Here is a 17,254-nt window from a genome sequence, read left to right on the forward strand (position 1 = left end):
ATAAGTAAGAAATACTAGGGAAGAAGAAGAATAAAAAGGAGAAAATATGACACAGTTGTGCTATGAGAAAAATACTCTAACTAGAGAAGCTTTCTTAAGGTGAAAGCTAAGGGCTGCAAATAATCAGGGTGAATTTGGAAGCTATAATGCATGTCTTTTAGAACATGTGAAAGGAAAAACAAGACATCAAGTTAGAAAATAAGGCTTGGGGAAAAAGAATAATGCATGTGAAAGATACACAGATTTATATAATTAAAAAAAATTTTTTTCTAACAATAAGTATATCACTTTCATAGTCTTTTCATTACAAAATTATTAAAACATATTCTACAGTCCCTCTAATTAATTGAGTGGACCTGATTTCCATAGCTTCCAACCTCAAATAACAAATATTTAATGTATTATTTGATAATTACCTTTTGGTCCAAAAGGATATTACGAGGAGACAGTGCCCGGTGTACAATACCATGTTTATTCATATACTGCAAGCCCTGAAGTACTTCAAATGCTATGCATAAAACCTTTGAACAGCTACAAAGAAAACAAAAAGCCACAGATCAATAGATCAATTACAAAGTAGATATAGAAACTTTTAAGGAATTAAATGAGATTTAGTGAGAAAATTCAAAGAATGGTATTTTTATCTATCCTCTTATATTCAGAGAAAATAGAGTCTACACATTTTCTAAAATATCCACTTGTACATATTGTGGATTTTCTGATTACAATAGAAATGATATGTCAAAGACCCTACAGTTTGCTAAAGACTATTCTAATAGCAGTATTTGTCCTCCCAGGAAAGACCTTTAATTTTGGTGATGTGCAAATTACCTTCTGCAGGTTTGAATTTGTCAAATAATCAGTAAAGTTTCAGATATAAGGCAGAACTAAGTTAATGAAAACAACCTGTCCTGCTCAAAACAAAATAACTAAGTCCCTAAAAATAGCTCTATTTTATAGCAGACAGACATGAACTTAATTTCCATTTCAACCCACAAAGTAACCTCCAACAATATATGATCTATCAAACATTTCTCTTTAATTCTTATCCTATTCCTTCTAAGACATCTTCCACAGAGATGCCCAGTTATTTCTCTCTCTTCTTTCTCTTACTCTCTCCATTTTTTAAAAATCAAAAGTCATTCACGCAGGAAGTTAGGAATAATATATAGAAAATAGGGGAGACAAATTCAACCCCAAAAACCCAAACCATTAAGGAGGCGGAGCCAACATGGCGGCGTGAGTAGGACAGTGGGAATCTCCTTACAAAAACATATATATTTTTGAAAATACAACAAATACAACCAATCCTAAAAGAGAGACCAGAAGACACAGGACAACAGCCAGACTACATCCACACGGGCGAGAGCCCAGCACCTGGTGAAAGAGGTAAGATACAAGCCCCGGCCCGGCGGGACCCGAGCGCCCCTCATCCCAGCTCCCGGCGGGAGGAGAGGAGTCAGAGTGGGGAGGGAGAGGGAGCCCAGGACAGCTAAAAACCCAGCCCTAGCCATCTGCACCAGAGCGCAGAAACAGTGCATGCGTGGAGGGCTGGAAACTAGGGAAAAAGGGCAGCAAGACCTCTGAGCTGGTTCCGAAGCTGATGCCCCTGAGACAAAGAAAAGCGAGTGCTTTTTGAAAGTCTTAAAGGTATAGGGAAACAACAGCTGGATGGAAACAACACAGGTCACAGTCCAGCAGCTGGAAATCCCAGGGAAAACCAGGCGCACTAACCCCCTGGGCATCAGCTCTGAGACCCCTCATGGAGGTAAACAGCCAAACAGCCCCCCGTCCATTACCCCTCGAGGACGCGGCGATAGCAGAGAAGCAGCCTAAGGCTGGCCACGCCCTCCGCAAGGGAGCTTCCTCCATAACGGACGGGCAAGACAAAAAGACCCAGTCTACACGCAAGTACCCAACACAAGCCACTAGGGGTCGCAGTTCTCCCCGTAAAAAAGGCCAGTAGCAAGTGGAAAGTTTGGCCCTCCCAGCTGACAGTCAATAGCACCTATCAACATGAAAAGGCAAAAAAATTTGATCCAGACAAGAATAACCCAGACAGCTTCGGGATCTGCTACATCTTCCCCTGAGAAGGAACCTGGGGAAATAGATTTAACCAGTCTGCCTGAAAAAGAATTCAAAACAAAAGTCATAACCATCCTGCTGGACTTGCAGAGAAATATGCAAGAACTAAGGAAGGAGAATTCAGAAAAAAAACAGGCTCTGGAAGGACTTCAAAACAGAATGGACGAGATGCAAGAGACCCTTAATGGACTAGAAAACAGAGAACAGGAACGCAGAGAAGCTGATGCAGAGAGAGATAAAAGGATCTCCAGGAATGAAAGAATTTTAAGAGAACTATGTGACCAATCGAAACGGAACAATATTCGCATTATAGGGGTACCAGAAGAAGAAGAGAGAGAAAAAGGGATAGAAAGTGTCTTTGAAGAAATAATTGCTGAAAACTTCCCCAAACTAGGGGAGGAAATGGCCTCTCAGACCACAGAGGTACACAGAACTCCCATGACAAGGGATCCAAGAAGGGCGACACCAAGACACATAATAATTAAAATGGCAAAGATCAAAGACAAGGACAAAGTATTAAAGGCAGCCAGAGAGAAAAAAAAGGTTACCTACAAAGGAAAACCCATCAGGCTATCATCAGACTTCTCAACAGAAACCCTACAGGCCAGAAGAGAATGGCATGATATACTTAATGCAATGAAACAGAAGGGCCTCGAACCAAGACTACTGTATCCAGCACGAATATCATTTAAATATGAAGGAGGGATTAAACAATTCCCAGACAAGCAAAAGTTGAGGGAATTTGCCTCCCACAAACCACCTCTACAGGGCATCCTACAGGGACTGCTCTAGATGGGAGCACTCCTAAAAAGAGCACAGAACAGAACATCCAACATATGAAGAAGGGAGGAGGAGGAATAAGAAGGGAGAGAAATAAAGAATCATCAGACTGTGTTTATAATAGCTCAAAAAGCGAGTTAAGTTAGACAGTAAGATAGTAAAGAAGCTAACCCTGAACCTTTGGTAACCACAAACTTAAAGCCTGCAATGGGAATAAGTACATACCTTTCAATAATCACCCTAAATGTAAATGGACAGAATGCACCAATCAAAAGACACAGAGTAATAGAATGGATAAAAAAACAAGATCCATCCATACGCTGCTTACAAGAGACTCACCTCAAAGACATGCAGACGTAAAGTCAAGGGATGGAAAAAGATATTTCATGCAAACAACAGAGAGAAAAAAGAAGGTGTTTCAATATTAGTATCAGACAAAACACACTTCAAAATGAAGAAAGTAACAAAAGATAAAGAAGGACATTACATAATGATAAAGGGCTCAGTCCAACAAGAGGATATAACCATTATAAATAGATATGCACCAAATACAGGAGCAGTAACATATCTAAAACAAATACTAACAGAACTAAAGTAGGAAATAGAATGCAATGCATTCATTCTGGGAGACTCCAACACACTACTCAATTCAAGGGACAGATCCACCAGACAGAAAATAAGTAAGGACACAGAGTCACTGAACAACACACTAGAACAGATGGACCTAATAGACATCTACAGAACTCTACATCCAAAAGCAACAGGATACATATTCTTAAGTGCACATGGAACATTCTCCAGAATAGACCACATACTAGGCCACAAAAAGAACCTCAGTAAATTCAAAAAGATTGAAATCCTACCAACAAACTTTTCAGACCACAAAGGCATAAAACTAGAAATAAACTGTACAAAGAAAGCAAAAAGGCTCACAATCACATCGAGGCTTAACAACATGTTCCTAAATAATCAATGGATCAATGACCAAATCAAAATGGAGATCCAGCAATATATGGAAACAAATGACAACAACAACACAAAGCCCCAACTACTGTGGGATACAGCAAAAGCAGTCTTAAGAGGAAAGTATATAGCAATCCAGGCATATTTAAAGAAGGAAGAAAAATCCCAAATGAATGGTCTAATGTCACAATTATCAAAATTGGAAAAAGAAGAACAAATGAGGCCTAAGATCAGCAGAACGAGGGACATAATAAAGATCAGAGAAGAAATAAATAAAATTGAGAAGAATAAAACAACAGCAAAAATCAATGAAACCAAGAGCTGGTTCTTCGAGAAAATAAACAAAATAGATAAGCCTCTAGCAAGACTTCTGAAGAGGAAAAGAGAGTCAACACAAATCAACAGAATCAGAAACGAGAAAGGAAAAATCACGACTGACCCCACAGAAATACAAAGAATCATTAGAGAGCACTATGAAAACCTATATACTGAGCTGGGAAACCTAGGAGAAATGGACAACTTCCTAGAAAAATACAACCTTCCAAGACAGACCCAAAAAGAAACAGAAAACGTAAACAGACCAATTACCAGCAACGAAATTGAAGCAGTAATCAAAAAACTACCAAAGAACAAAACCCCCGGGCCAGATGGATTTACCTCGGAATTTTATCAGACATACAGGGAAGACATAATACCCATTCTCCTTAAAGTTTTCCAAAAAATAGAAGAGGAGGGAATACTCCCAAACTCATTCTATGAAGCCAACATCACCCTAATACCAAAACCAGGCAAAGACCCCACCAAAAAAGAAAACTACAGACCAATAACCCTGATGAACGTAGATGCAAAAATACTCAACAAAATATTAGAAAACTGAATTCAAAAATACATCAAAAGGATCGTACACCATGACCAAGTGGGATTCATCCCAGGGATGGAAGGATGGTAAAACTTTCGAAAATCCATCAACATCATCCACCACATCAACAAAATGAAAGATAAAAACCACATGATCATCTCCACAGATGCTGAAAAAGCATATGACAAAATTCAACATCGATTCATGATAAAAACTCTCAGCAAAATGGGAATAGAGGGCAAGTACCTCAACATAATAAAGGCCATTTAAGATAAACCCACAGCCAACATTATAGTGAACACTGAGAAGCTGAAAGCTTCTCCTCTGAGATCGGGAACTAGACAGGGATGCCCACTCTCCCCACTGTTATTTAACATAGTACTGGAGGTCCTAGCCACGGCAATCAGACAAAACAAAGAAATACAAGGAATCCAGATTGGTAAAGAAGAAGTTAAACTGTCACTATTGGCAGAAGACATGATATTGTACATAAAAAACCCTAAAGACTCCACCCCAAAACTACTAGAACTGATATCAGAATACAGCAAAGTTGCAGGATACAAAATTAACACACAGAAATCTGTGGCTTTCCTATACACTAACAATGAACCAATAGAAAGAGAAATCAGGAAAACAACTCCATTCACAATTGCATCAAAAAGAATAAAATACCTAGGAATAAACTTAACCAAACAAGTGAAAGACCTATACCCTGAAAACTACAAGTCACTCTTAAGAGAAATTAAAGGGGACACTAACAAATGGAAACTCATCCCATGCTCGTGGCTAGGAAGAATTAATATCGTCAAAATGGCCATCCTGCCCAAAGCAATATACAGATTTGATGCAATCCCTATGAAACTACCAGCAACATTCTTCAATGAACTGGAACAAATAATTAAAAAATTCATATGGAAACACCAAAGACCCTGAATAGCCAAAGCAATCCTGAGAAAGAAAAAATAAAGTAGGCGGGATCTCACTCCCGAACTTCAAGCTCTACTATAAAGCCATAGTAATCAAGACAATTTGGTACTGGCACAAGAACAGAGCCACAAACCAGTGGAACAGACTAGAGACTCCAGACATTAACATAAACATATATGGTCAATTAATATTTGATAAAGGAGCCATGGACATACAATGGGGAAATGACAGTCTCTTCAAGAGATTGTGCTGGCAAAACTGGACAGCTACATGTAGGAGAATGAAACTGGACCATTGTCTAACCCCATATACAAAAGTAAATTCAAAATGGATCAAAGACCTGAATGTAAGTCAAGAAACCATTAAACTCTTGGAAAAAAACATAGGCAAAACCTCTTAGACATAACTATGAGTGACCTCTTCTTGAACATATCTCCCCGGGCAAGGAAAACAACAGCAAAAATGAACAAGTGGAACTATATTAAGCTGAAAAGCTTCTGTACAGCAAAAGACACCATCAATACAACAAAAAGGAACCCTACAGTATGGGAGAATATATTTGTAAATGACAGATCTGATAAAGGCTTGACGTCCAAAATATATAAAGAGCTCACATGCCTCAACAAACAAAAAACAAATAATCCAATTAAAAAATGGGCAGAGGAACTGAACAGACAGTTCTCCAAAAAAGAAATACAGATGGCCAACAGACACATGAAAAGATGCTCCACATCGCTAATTAACAGAGAAATGCAAATTAAAACTACAATGAGGTATCACCTCACACGAGGAAGGATGGCTGCCATCCAAAAGACAAACAACAACAAATGTTGGTGAGGTTGTGGAGAAAGGGGAACCCTCCTACACTGCTGGTGGGAATGTAAATTAGTACAACCATTGTGGAAAGCAGTATGGAGGTTCATCAAAATGCTCAAAACAGACTTACCATTTGATCCAGGAATTTCACTCCTAGGAATTTACCCTAAGAATGCAGCAATCAAGTTTGAGAAAGACAGATGCACCCGTATGTTTATCGCAGCACTATTTACAATAGCCAAGAATTGGAAGAAACCTAAATGCCCATCGGTAGATGAATGGATAAAGAAGATGTGGTACATATACTAAATGGAATGCTACTCAGCCATAAGAAGAGGGCAAATCCTACCATTTGCAGCAACATGCATGGAGCTAGAGGGTATTATGCTCAGTGAAATAAGCCAAGCGGAGAAAGAGAAATACCAAATGATTTCACTCATCTGTGGAGTATAAGAACAAAGGAAAAACTGAAGGAACAGCAGCAGTATCACAAAACCCAAGAATGGACTAACAGGTACCAAAGGGAAAGGGACTGGGGAGGATGGGTGGGTAGGGAGGGATAAGGGGGGGAAGAAGAAGGGGGGTATTCAGATTAGCATGCATAATGGGGGGGTGGGAGAAAGGGGTGGGCTGTACAACACAGAGAAGACAAGTAGTGATTCTACAACATTTTGCTATGCTGATGGACAGTGACTGTAAAGGGGTTTATAGGGGGGACCTGGTATAGGGGAGAGCCTAGTAAACATAATATTCTTCATGTAAGAGTAGATTAATGATAACAAAAAAAAATAGAAAGAAAAGGGGGATTACTACCTGATAGGATAAAACTAACTGTAAATCAATGATTAATGCATGCTTTAAATATCCTTAATTTTGATCACTCAAAGGGTGTCAGATCAGCTATGAAGGTACATTTTTCTGATAATATTCCTTTCTCTTAAAAAAAAAAAAAAGCAGTTCCTGTGTGGTGACCTCCAATGAGTTCTACACAATGGTATAAAGGGCATATGAAAGTGTGGGCAAAGGGTCTGTTTGTGTTTATACAGAAGAGCAAAGCCTAATTTGGCTACCCAGAAAATGAATTAAGATACGATATGAAGAAGAACTTCCAACATCAGCACTCTCTGGAGGACTCATACCAAAAGATGATCATCAAAAAACCTCAACAAAGATCCAGGCGCTGCTACAGCTGTAGCTGCATTCATCCCACCGGTTCCTGGACTTGCCATGGGAATGAAGAAGGAGATATCTAAGCTGGCCTGTGCATACACTAAAACAACAAATTTGACTGGATCTATACTGTTGGAAGTCAACCAAGAATTAGGAGAAGTGCAAGTTGTAGTGCTCCAAAATCTTACAACTACAGACTATCTACTGTTAAAAGAACATATGGGATGTGAACAGTTCCCAGGAATGGGTTGTTTTAATTTCTGTGATTTCGCTCAGACTGTTCAAGTACAGTTGGACAATATCCATGATATCATAGATAAATTTTCACAAATGCCTAGGGTGCCTAACTGGTTTTCTTGGTTTCACTGGAGATGGCTGGTAATTGTAGATCTGCTTGATTATGTAACTGCATTCCTATTAGGTTAATGTGTGCACAATTTAATTAGTAGCTTAAAACCTATACATGCTTAAGTTACTCTACAAGAAGATATGTCAAAAAAATAATCAATCTTCCCACGTTTTCTTCCATCTGCTACTTCTATAGCTTTTCTTCTTCCTTCCTAATTACAACCATTAAATAGAATTCGTGCCTCATATCGAATTTACCGAGTATCATAATTCCTCCAAGTGGTAAAGATACCTCAAGACAAATGCTGGGTATAGAAGCCACAGGGCATAAATCTGCAATGAAGTAAAAAGCTAACCTTTTCGAACAATATGGCTTCTCTCTCACTTACCAACTTTACATTTCCCTGTATGGCCCCGGAAGATGACTGGTTAGCCAGAGACGGGTAAGATTCCTCAAGGGAGGAACAACCTAAGACAGGCACAGTCGCAGGGGGGCCATCAGGTGAGAAACTGGGGATCAACAGAGGTGAGGCTTAGAACCTCAACCCCCCTGTTTTGAGAGAAATCTTCTGCATCCGTGGATGTTTTATTGCCCTTGTCTAGCTTGGATTAACACATAGTCTACAGGCACACACCTGATCATCTACATTTGCTCTCTTACAACACTAAACTATGTTTTCTACCTTTATCTTGCATCTACCTACCACTTCAGCATTTCATTAAAAATAATAATAATAATAATAATAAAGGGAGAAATGTGGGATCCACATATAAATCAAGTATAAAAATCAAACGAATATTCATATTTGACCTGATTGTTTATAGTTCATAATGCGTGATCAAAACCGAAAGTTTCTGTGATGGCTGCCCTTGTACTGCTCACCATGTAAGAACTTATTCACTACGTAAGAATTTGTTCACCATGTAAGAACTTGTTCGTTATGCTTCAGAAATTGGATACTGACGAGAATTAGGCTTGGCATGGATTAATGATTGTGCATTGAGCATTGACTCAACTATACAGAATTTTATTGTTGTTAACAAACATTTGATCAATAAATATGAGAGATGCCCTCTCAAAAAAAAAAAACCCAAACCATTAATATTAACATTTTAGTATAGATTTCCACCCATTTTTTGACATTTTAGACTTTAAAAATTAAATTAGTATCTGCAAATTACTAGAAGTAATTTTTAAAAGAGGTATAACAAGCTAAAATGGAATTAATTGGAATTATAAAAATAGTCTGCCTAAAACAGGCAGAACAAAAGAAAAGAAAAACAAAAGGAACAATTAGAAAACTAACAGATTTTAATTCAGATGTATCAACCATTATATTAAATGTAAATGTTCTAAACTGACCAATTAAAATATAATTAATCACCAATTATCAGATTGGAAAAGAGTAAATAATTATAGCCAGGCTACAAGAAATCTGCATTAAATAAAACAAGAAAGATAAAAGGATGGAGTAATAGATCACTGATCGTCATGGGCTTGTGTGAGGGAATAGGTTGTTTACAAGTATGAGGAAATTCTTTTTTTTTTAAATTTTATTTTGGTATCATTAATCTACAATTACATGAAGGACATTATGTTTACTAGGCTCCCCCCTTCACCAAGTCCCCCCCACATCCCCATTCACAGTCACTGTCCATCAACATAGTAAGATGCTGTAAAATCACAACTTGTCTTTTCTGTGTTGCACAGCCCTCCCTGTGCCCCCACACACACTATACATGCTAATCGTAATGCCCCACTTTTTTTTTCCCTCCCTTATCCCTCCCTTCCCACCCGTCCTCCCCAGTCCCTTTCCCTTTGGTAACTATTTGTCCAATCTTGGGTTCTGTGCTTCTGCTGCTGTTTTGTTCCTTCAGTTTTCTTTTGTTCCTATACTCCACATATGAGTGAAATCATTTGGTACTTGTCTTTCACCGCCTGGCTTATTTCACTGAACATAATACCCTCTGGCTCAATCCATGTTGTTGTGAAAGGTAGAATTTGTTTTTTTCTTATGGCTGAGTAATATTCCATTGTGTATATGTACCACATCTTCTTTATCCATTCATCTACTCATGGACATTTAGGTTGCTTCCATATCTTGGCTACTGTAAATAGTGCAGCTATAAACATAGGGGTGCACCTGTCTTTTTCAAACTGGAGTGCTGCATTCTTAGGGTAAATTCCTAGAAGTGGAATTCCTGGGTCAAATGGTATTTCTATTTTGAGCATTTTGAGGAACCTCCATACTGCTTTCCACAATGGTTGAACTAATTTACATTCCCACCAGCAGTGTAGGAGGGTTCTCCTTTCTCCACAACCTCGCCAACATTTGTTGTTGTTTGTCTTTTGGATGGTAGCCATCCTTACCGATGTGAGATGATATCTCATTGTGGTTTTAATTTGCATTTCTCTGATGACAAGCGATGTGGAGCATCTTTTCATGTTTGTTGGCCATGTGAATTTCTTCTTTAGAGAACTGTCTGTTCAGCTCCTCTTCCCATTTTTTAATTTGATTATTTGCTTTTAGTTTGTTGAGGTGTGTGAGCTCTTTATATATTTTGGATGTCAACCCTTTATTGGATCTGTCATTTACGAATTTATTCTCCCATACTGTAGGATACCTTTTTGTTCTATTGATGGTGTCCTTTGCTGTACAGATGCTTTTCAGCTTGATATAATCCCATTTGTTCATTTTTGCATTTGTTTCCCTTGCCCAGGGAGATATGTTCAAGAAGAGGTCACTCATGTTTATGTCTAAGATTTTTGCCTATGTTTTTTTCTAAGACTTTTATGGTTTCATGACTTACATTCAACTCTTTGATCCATTTCGAATTTACTTCTGTGTATGGGGTTAGAGAGTGATCCAGTTTCATTCCCTTACATGTAGCTGTCCAGTTTTGCCAGCACAATCTCTTGAAGAGACTGTCATTTCCCCATTGTATGTCCATGGCCCCTTTATCGAATATTAGTTGACCATATATGTTTGGGTTAATGTTTGGAGTCTCTATTCTGTTCCATTGGTCTGTGGCTCTGTTCTTGTGCCAGTACCAAATTGTCTTGATTACTTTGGCTTTGTAGTAGAGCTTGAATTTGGGGAGTGAGATTCCCCCCTACTTTATTCTTCCATCTCAGGATTGCTTTAGCTATTCAGGGTCTTTGGTGTTTCCATATGAATTTTTGAACTACTTGTTCCAGTTCATTGAAGAATGCTGTTGGTAGTTTGATAGGGATTGCATTGAATCTGTATATTGCTTTGGGCAGGATGGCCATTTGGATGATATTAATTCTTGCTAGCCAGGCACATGCAATGAGTTTCCATTTGTTAGTGACCTCTTTAATTTCTCTTAAGAGTGTCTTATAGTTTTAAGGGTATAGGTCTTTCACTTCCTTCATTAGGTATATTCCTAGGTATTTTATTCTTTTTGATGCTATTGTGAATGAAATTGTCTTCCTGATTTCGCTTTCTATTAGTTTATTGTTAGTGTATAGGAAAGCCACAGATTTCTGTGTGTTAATTTTGTATCCTGCAACTTTGCTGAATTCTGATATTAGCTCTAGTATTTTCGGAGTGGAGTCTTTAGGGTTTTTTATGTACAATGTCATGTCATCTGTAAATAGTGACAGTTTAACTTCTTCTTTACCAGTCTGGATTCCTTGTATTACTTTGTTTTGTCTCATTGACACGGCTAGGACCTCCAGTACTATGTTGAATAACAGTGGGGAGAGTGGGCATCCCTGTCTTGTTCCCGATCGCAGAGAAAAAGCTTTCAGCTTCTCAGTGTTCAGTATGATGTTGGCTGTGGGTTTATCATATATGGCCTTTATTATGTTGAGGTACTTGCCCTCTATTCCCATTTTGTTGAGAGTTTTTATCGTGAATCGATGTTGAATTTTATCGAATGCTTTTTCAGCATCTGTGGAGATGATCAGGTGTTTTTTGTCTTTCTTTTTTGTTGATGTGGTGGATGATGTTGATGGACTTTCGAATGTTGTACCATCCTTGCATCCCTGGGATGAATCCCACTTGGTTATGGTGTATGATCCTTTTGATGTATTTTTGAATTCGGTTTGCTAATATTTTGTTGAGTATTTTTGCATCTACGTTCATCAGGGATATTGGTCTGTAGTTTTCTTTTTTGGTGGGGTCTTTGCCTGGTTTTGGTATTAGGGTGATGTTGGCTTCATAGTTTGGGAGTATTCCCTCCTTTTCTATTTTTTGGAAAACTTTAAGGAGAATGGGTATTATGTCTTCCCTGTATGTCTGATAAAATTCCGAGGTAAGTCCATCTGGCCCGGGTTTTTGTTCTTTGGTAGTTTTTTGATTAACGTTTCAATTTCGTTGCTGGTAATTAGTGTGGTTAGATTTTGTGTTTCTTTCTGGGTCAGTCTTGGAAGGTTGTATTTTCCTAGGAAGTTGTCCATTTCTCCTAGGTTTCCCAGCTTGTTAGCATATAGGTTTTCATAGTACTCTCTAATAATTCTTTGTATTTCTGTGGGGTCTGTCGTGATTTTTTCCATTCTCGTTTCTGATTCTATTGATGTGTGTTGACTCTCTTTTTCTCTTCATAAGTCCGGCTAGAGGCTTATCTATTTTGTTTTGTTTTCTCGAAGAACCAGCTCTTGGTTTCATTGATTTTTGCTATTGTTTTATTCTTCTCAATTTTATTTATTTCTTCTCTGATCTTTATTATGTCCCTCCTTCTGCTGACCTTAGGCCTCATTTGTTCTTCTTTTTCCAATTTTGATAATTGTGACATTAGACCATTCATTTGGGATTGTTCTTCCTTCTTTAAATATGCCTGGATTGCTGTATACTTTCCTCTTAAGACTGCTTTTGCTGTATCCCACAGTAGTTGGGGCTTTGTGTTGTTGTTGTCATTTGTTTCCATATATTGCTGGATCTCCATTTTGATTTGGTCATTGATCCATTGATTATTTAGGAACGTGTTGTTAAGCCTCGATGTGTTTGTGAGCCTTTTTTGCTTTCTTTGTATAGTTTATTTCTAGTTTTATGCCTTTGTGGTCTGAAAAGTTGGTTGGTAGGATTTCAATCTTTTTGAATTTACTCAGACTCTTTTTGTGGCTTAGTATGTGGTCTATTCTGGAGAATGTTTCATGTGCACTTGAGAAGAATATGTATCCTGTTGCTTTTGGATGTAGAGTTCTGTAGATGTCTATTAGGTCCATCTGTTCTAGTGTGTTGTTTAGTGCCTCTGTGTCCTTTCTTATTTTCTGTCTGGTGGCTCTGTCCTTTGGAGTGAGTAGTGTGTTGAAGTCTCCCAAAATGAATATATTGAATTCTGTTTCCTCCTTTAATTTTGTTAGTATTTGTTTTACATATGTTGGTGCTCCTGTATTTGGTGAATATATATTTATAATGGTTATATCCTCTTGTTGGACTGAGCCCTTTATCATTACGTAATGTCCTTCTTTATCTTTTGTTACTTTATTTTGAAGTCTGTTTTGTCTGATACTAGTATTGCAACACCTGCTTTTTTCTCTCTGTTGTTTGCATGAAATATCTTTTTCTATCCCTTGACTTTACGTCTGTGCATGTCTTTGGGTTTGAGGTGAGTCTCTTGTAAGCAGCATATGGATGGATCTTACTTTTTTATCCATTCTGTTACTCTGTGTCTTTTGATTGGTGCATTCAGTCCATTTACATTTAGGGTGATTATTGAAAGGTATGTACTTATTCCCATTGCAGGCTTTAAGTTTGTGGTTACCAAAGGTTCAGGGTTAGCTTCTTTACTATCTTACTGTCTAACTTAACTCGCTTGTTGAGCTATTATAAACACAGTCTGATGATTCTTTATTTCTCTCCCTTCTTCTTCCTCCTCCTCCCTTCTTCGTATGTTGGGTGTTCTGTTCTGTGTTCTTTTTAGGAGTGCTCCCATCTAGAGCAGTCCCTGTAGGGTGCCCTGTAGAGGTGGTTTGTGGGAGGCAAATTCCCTCAACTTTTGCTTGTCTGGGAATTGTTTAATCCCTCCTTCATATTTAAATGATAATCGTGCTGGATACAGTAGTCTTGGTTCGAGGCCCTTCTGTTTCATTGCATTAAGTATATCATGCCATTCTCTTCTGGCCTGTAGGGTTTATGTTGAGAAGTCTGATGATAGCCTGATGGGTTTTCCTTTGTAGGTGACCTTTTTTTTCTCTCTGACTGCCTTTAATACTTTGTCCTTGTCTTTGATCTTTGCCATTTTAATTATTATGTGTCTTGGTGTTGCCCTCCTTGGATCCCTTGTCATGGGAGTTCTGTGTACCTCTGTGATCTGAGAGGCCATTTCCTCCCCTAGTTTGGGGAAGTTTTCAGCAATTATTTCTTCAAAGACACTTTCTATCCCTTTTTCTCTCTCTCTTCTTCTTCTGGTACCCCTATAATGCGGATATTGTTCCGTTTCGATTGATCACACAGTTCTCTTAAAATTCTTTCATTCCTGGAGATCCTTTTCTCTCTCTCTGCATCAGCTTCTCTGCGTTCCTGTTCTGTTTTCTAGTTCATTAATGGTCTCTTGCATCTCGTCCATTCTGTTTTGAAGTCCTTCCAGAGCCTGTTTTATTTCTGTATTCTCCCTCCTTAGTTCTTGCATATTTCTCTGCAAGTCCAGCAGGATGGTTATGACTTTTGTTTTGAATTCTTTTTCAGGAAGACTCGTTAAATCTATTTCACCAGGTTCCTTCTCAGGGGAAGATGTAGAAGATATCGAAGTTGTATGGATTAAATTTTTTTGCCTTTTCATGTTGATAGGTTCAATGGTGAGCTATTGACTCTTCTGTCAGCTGGGAGAGCCAAGACTTTCCACTTGCTCCTGGCCTTTCTTTACTGGGACAACTGCGACCCCTTGTGGCTTGTGTTGGGCAATTGCGTGTAGACTGGGTCTCTGTATCTTGCCCAGCCAGTACGGAGGAATCTCCATTGCTGTGGGCGTGGCTAGCCTCAGGCTGCTGCTATGCTATGGCGGGGCCCCGGAGGAGTAATGGACCAGGGGCTGTTTGGGTGTTTACCCCCGTGAGGGTTCTCAGAGCTGTTGCCCAGGGGGTTAGTGCGCCCGGAGTTCCCTGGAATTTCCAGCTGCTGGACTGTGACCTGCGATGCTTCTGTCAAGCTGTGGGGTCCCTGTCCCTTTAAGACTTTCAAAAAGCAGTCGCTTTTCTGTCACAGGGGCGCCGGCTTCGGGACCCGCTCAGAGGTTTTACTGTCCTGTTTACCTAGTATCCAGGACCCCACGTATACACTGTGTGTGCGCTCTGGTGCAGATGGCTAGGGCTGGGTGTTTAGCAGCCCTGGGCTCCCTCTTCCTCCCCGCTCCGACTCCTCTCCTCCCGCCGGGAGCTGGGGGGAGGGGCCTCGGGTCCCACCGGGCTGCGGCTTGTATCTTACCCCTTTCACCAGGTGCTGGGTTCTTACAGGTGTGGATGTAGTCTGGCTGTTGTTCTGTGTCTTCTGTTCTCTCTTTTAGGATTAGTTGTATTTTCAAAGATATATATGTTTTTGGGAGGAGATTCCCACTGCCCTACTCACCCTGCCATCTTGGCTCTGCCCTCGTATGAGGAAATTCTTCATGATGCAAGTATTCTACTCGATTCTGATGATTATACTCCTGTGATTGTCAAGAAAGATGATTGAACTGTACACTAAAAAGGGTAATACTTAAGGCATATAAATTATACTTCAATGAACCTGACATTTAAAAATTAGTCTGAATTTTAAAAAGTGGTTACACTATGACACCATCTTTAAATTAAAGCCATAAAAAAGAGCCTGAGATAAAAAGCTAGAAACACTTTCTCCTCTCAGCTTAATTTTGTCTTTCCAGAGGTAACCACTCTTAGCACTTCTGTTTTCAGTTTTTCTGGTGGTTGGTCCTTTTTTTTTAAGTGTATTTTTTTTATTAACATGTAGTTGACATACATTATATTGGTTTCAAATACACAACACAGGGGTTCAACAGTTACAAACATTATTAAATCCTCACCCCAGAAGACAAGTAGTGATTCTATAGCATCTTACTATGCTGATGGAGAGTGACTGTAATGGGGTATGTGGTGGATACTTGATAATGGGGCAGAAATCTAGTAACCACAACATTGTTCATGTAAGTGTATATTAATGATACCAAAAAATAAAATAAAATAAAAATAAAAATAAAATAAATCTGCACCTCATCTAGTGCAGTTTGTACCTGTCAACATAAAAGGATGTTATAGAGTCACTGACTATATTCTCTATGCTGCACTCCATCCCAGTAACCAACTTATATTATTATGATTTGAGATTTTTGTGCCTCTTTTTCCCCCTCACCCACTCCACCCACCACTCCAATCCCTCCCCCCTGGTATTGGTAACTGGATCTTTACTTAATATAATTACCTCTTCACTATGCAGGATGATATAATTAGTGTAGTTTTATAACTTTCCTATTTCCTTTCCCCAACTCCTGTATCAGTTATATTATTTTTACATTATCAAATTCTGTAAGTGGGATAAAAGAAACCTTTCATGAAGGCTAGACAAATACAGAAGTAAATACGTGATATGACATACAGTGTTTAAATGCTAAGGAGAAGTAGTAGGGAAGAGATGAGAGAATGTCAGATAGCAGGTTGCTATGATCTAAAGGAAGTGAAAAAGCCATGCAGCTCTCTGGGAAATGTGTGGTTCAGACAGAGGGCACTGTAGCAAAGTCCTGAACTGAGAAAATTTGTAACAGTTCAAAAAGTGCAATGAAACCACAACACATGCAGAGAAAAAGGATAATGCGGTAGAAGATGAGGTCAGAGAGGTAGCAGGGAGTCAGATCCCATAAGGCCATAGGCCATTGCAAAGCCTTTGGCTTTCTCTCTGTGACAGTTGGGAAATATTAGCACACTGCTATACTATGATTAGTAAATATTTGCTGTAAAACTAAGCAGAAAAGCAAATATAAACTTAAGCCATTCAACCACTAGCACACAAGAGAAAATGTCTCAGTCATTGGGATTTATTAGATACTATAATTACATAAGTATAACTCTGTTTATGAAGGTTATCATCAGCTACCATTATTTTCTTATACCTTATATTATTATTTTTGTATTATTTTATATTTAGCTAGAATACATCCATGAGAAAATTTTTCATAAGGGCAACAGTAGTACATTTTAAAGCACTGCATGTTTGAAAATGTCTTATCCTTGCCCTTAAACTTGGAAAGAATTTCTACATTGTTACTGAGTGTTCTTTTTTAAAGGCAAGAAGTCTAACAGTCTGATTCTAACTTTGTTGTAGACAGCCTGTTATTTCTCTCTGGTAGCTTGCA

General features: G+C 38.7%; 1 protein-coding gene across 7 annotated transcripts in view; it reads right to left on the reverse strand.

Moving 5' to 3' along the window:
- The window catches only part of TBCK (TBC1 domain containing kinase), a 223,602-nt gene that overhangs the window by 154,971 nt on the left and 51,377 nt on the right, over positions 1-17,254 (reverse strand). For 5 of the 7 annotated variants that reach the window (XM_057502508.1, XM_057502510.1, XM_057502506.1 and 2 more), the window contains exon 4: positions 417-531. The exons of the other annotated variants lie outside the window; for them this stretch is intronic. In XM_057502508.1, coding sequence (XP_057358491.1) covers positions 417-531 — 115 coding nt within the window. The remainder of the gene's footprint in view (positions 1-416; positions 532-17,254) is intronic. 7 annotated transcript variants of the gene reach the window in all.

The sequence above is a fragment of the Manis pentadactyla genome, chromosome 5, assembly GCF_030020395.1.
Source record: "Manis pentadactyla isolate mManPen7 chromosome 5, mManPen7.hap1, whole genome shotgun sequence".
In the NCBI taxonomy this organism is placed as follows: Eukaryota; Metazoa; Chordata; class Mammalia; order Pholidota; family Manidae; genus Manis; species Manis pentadactyla.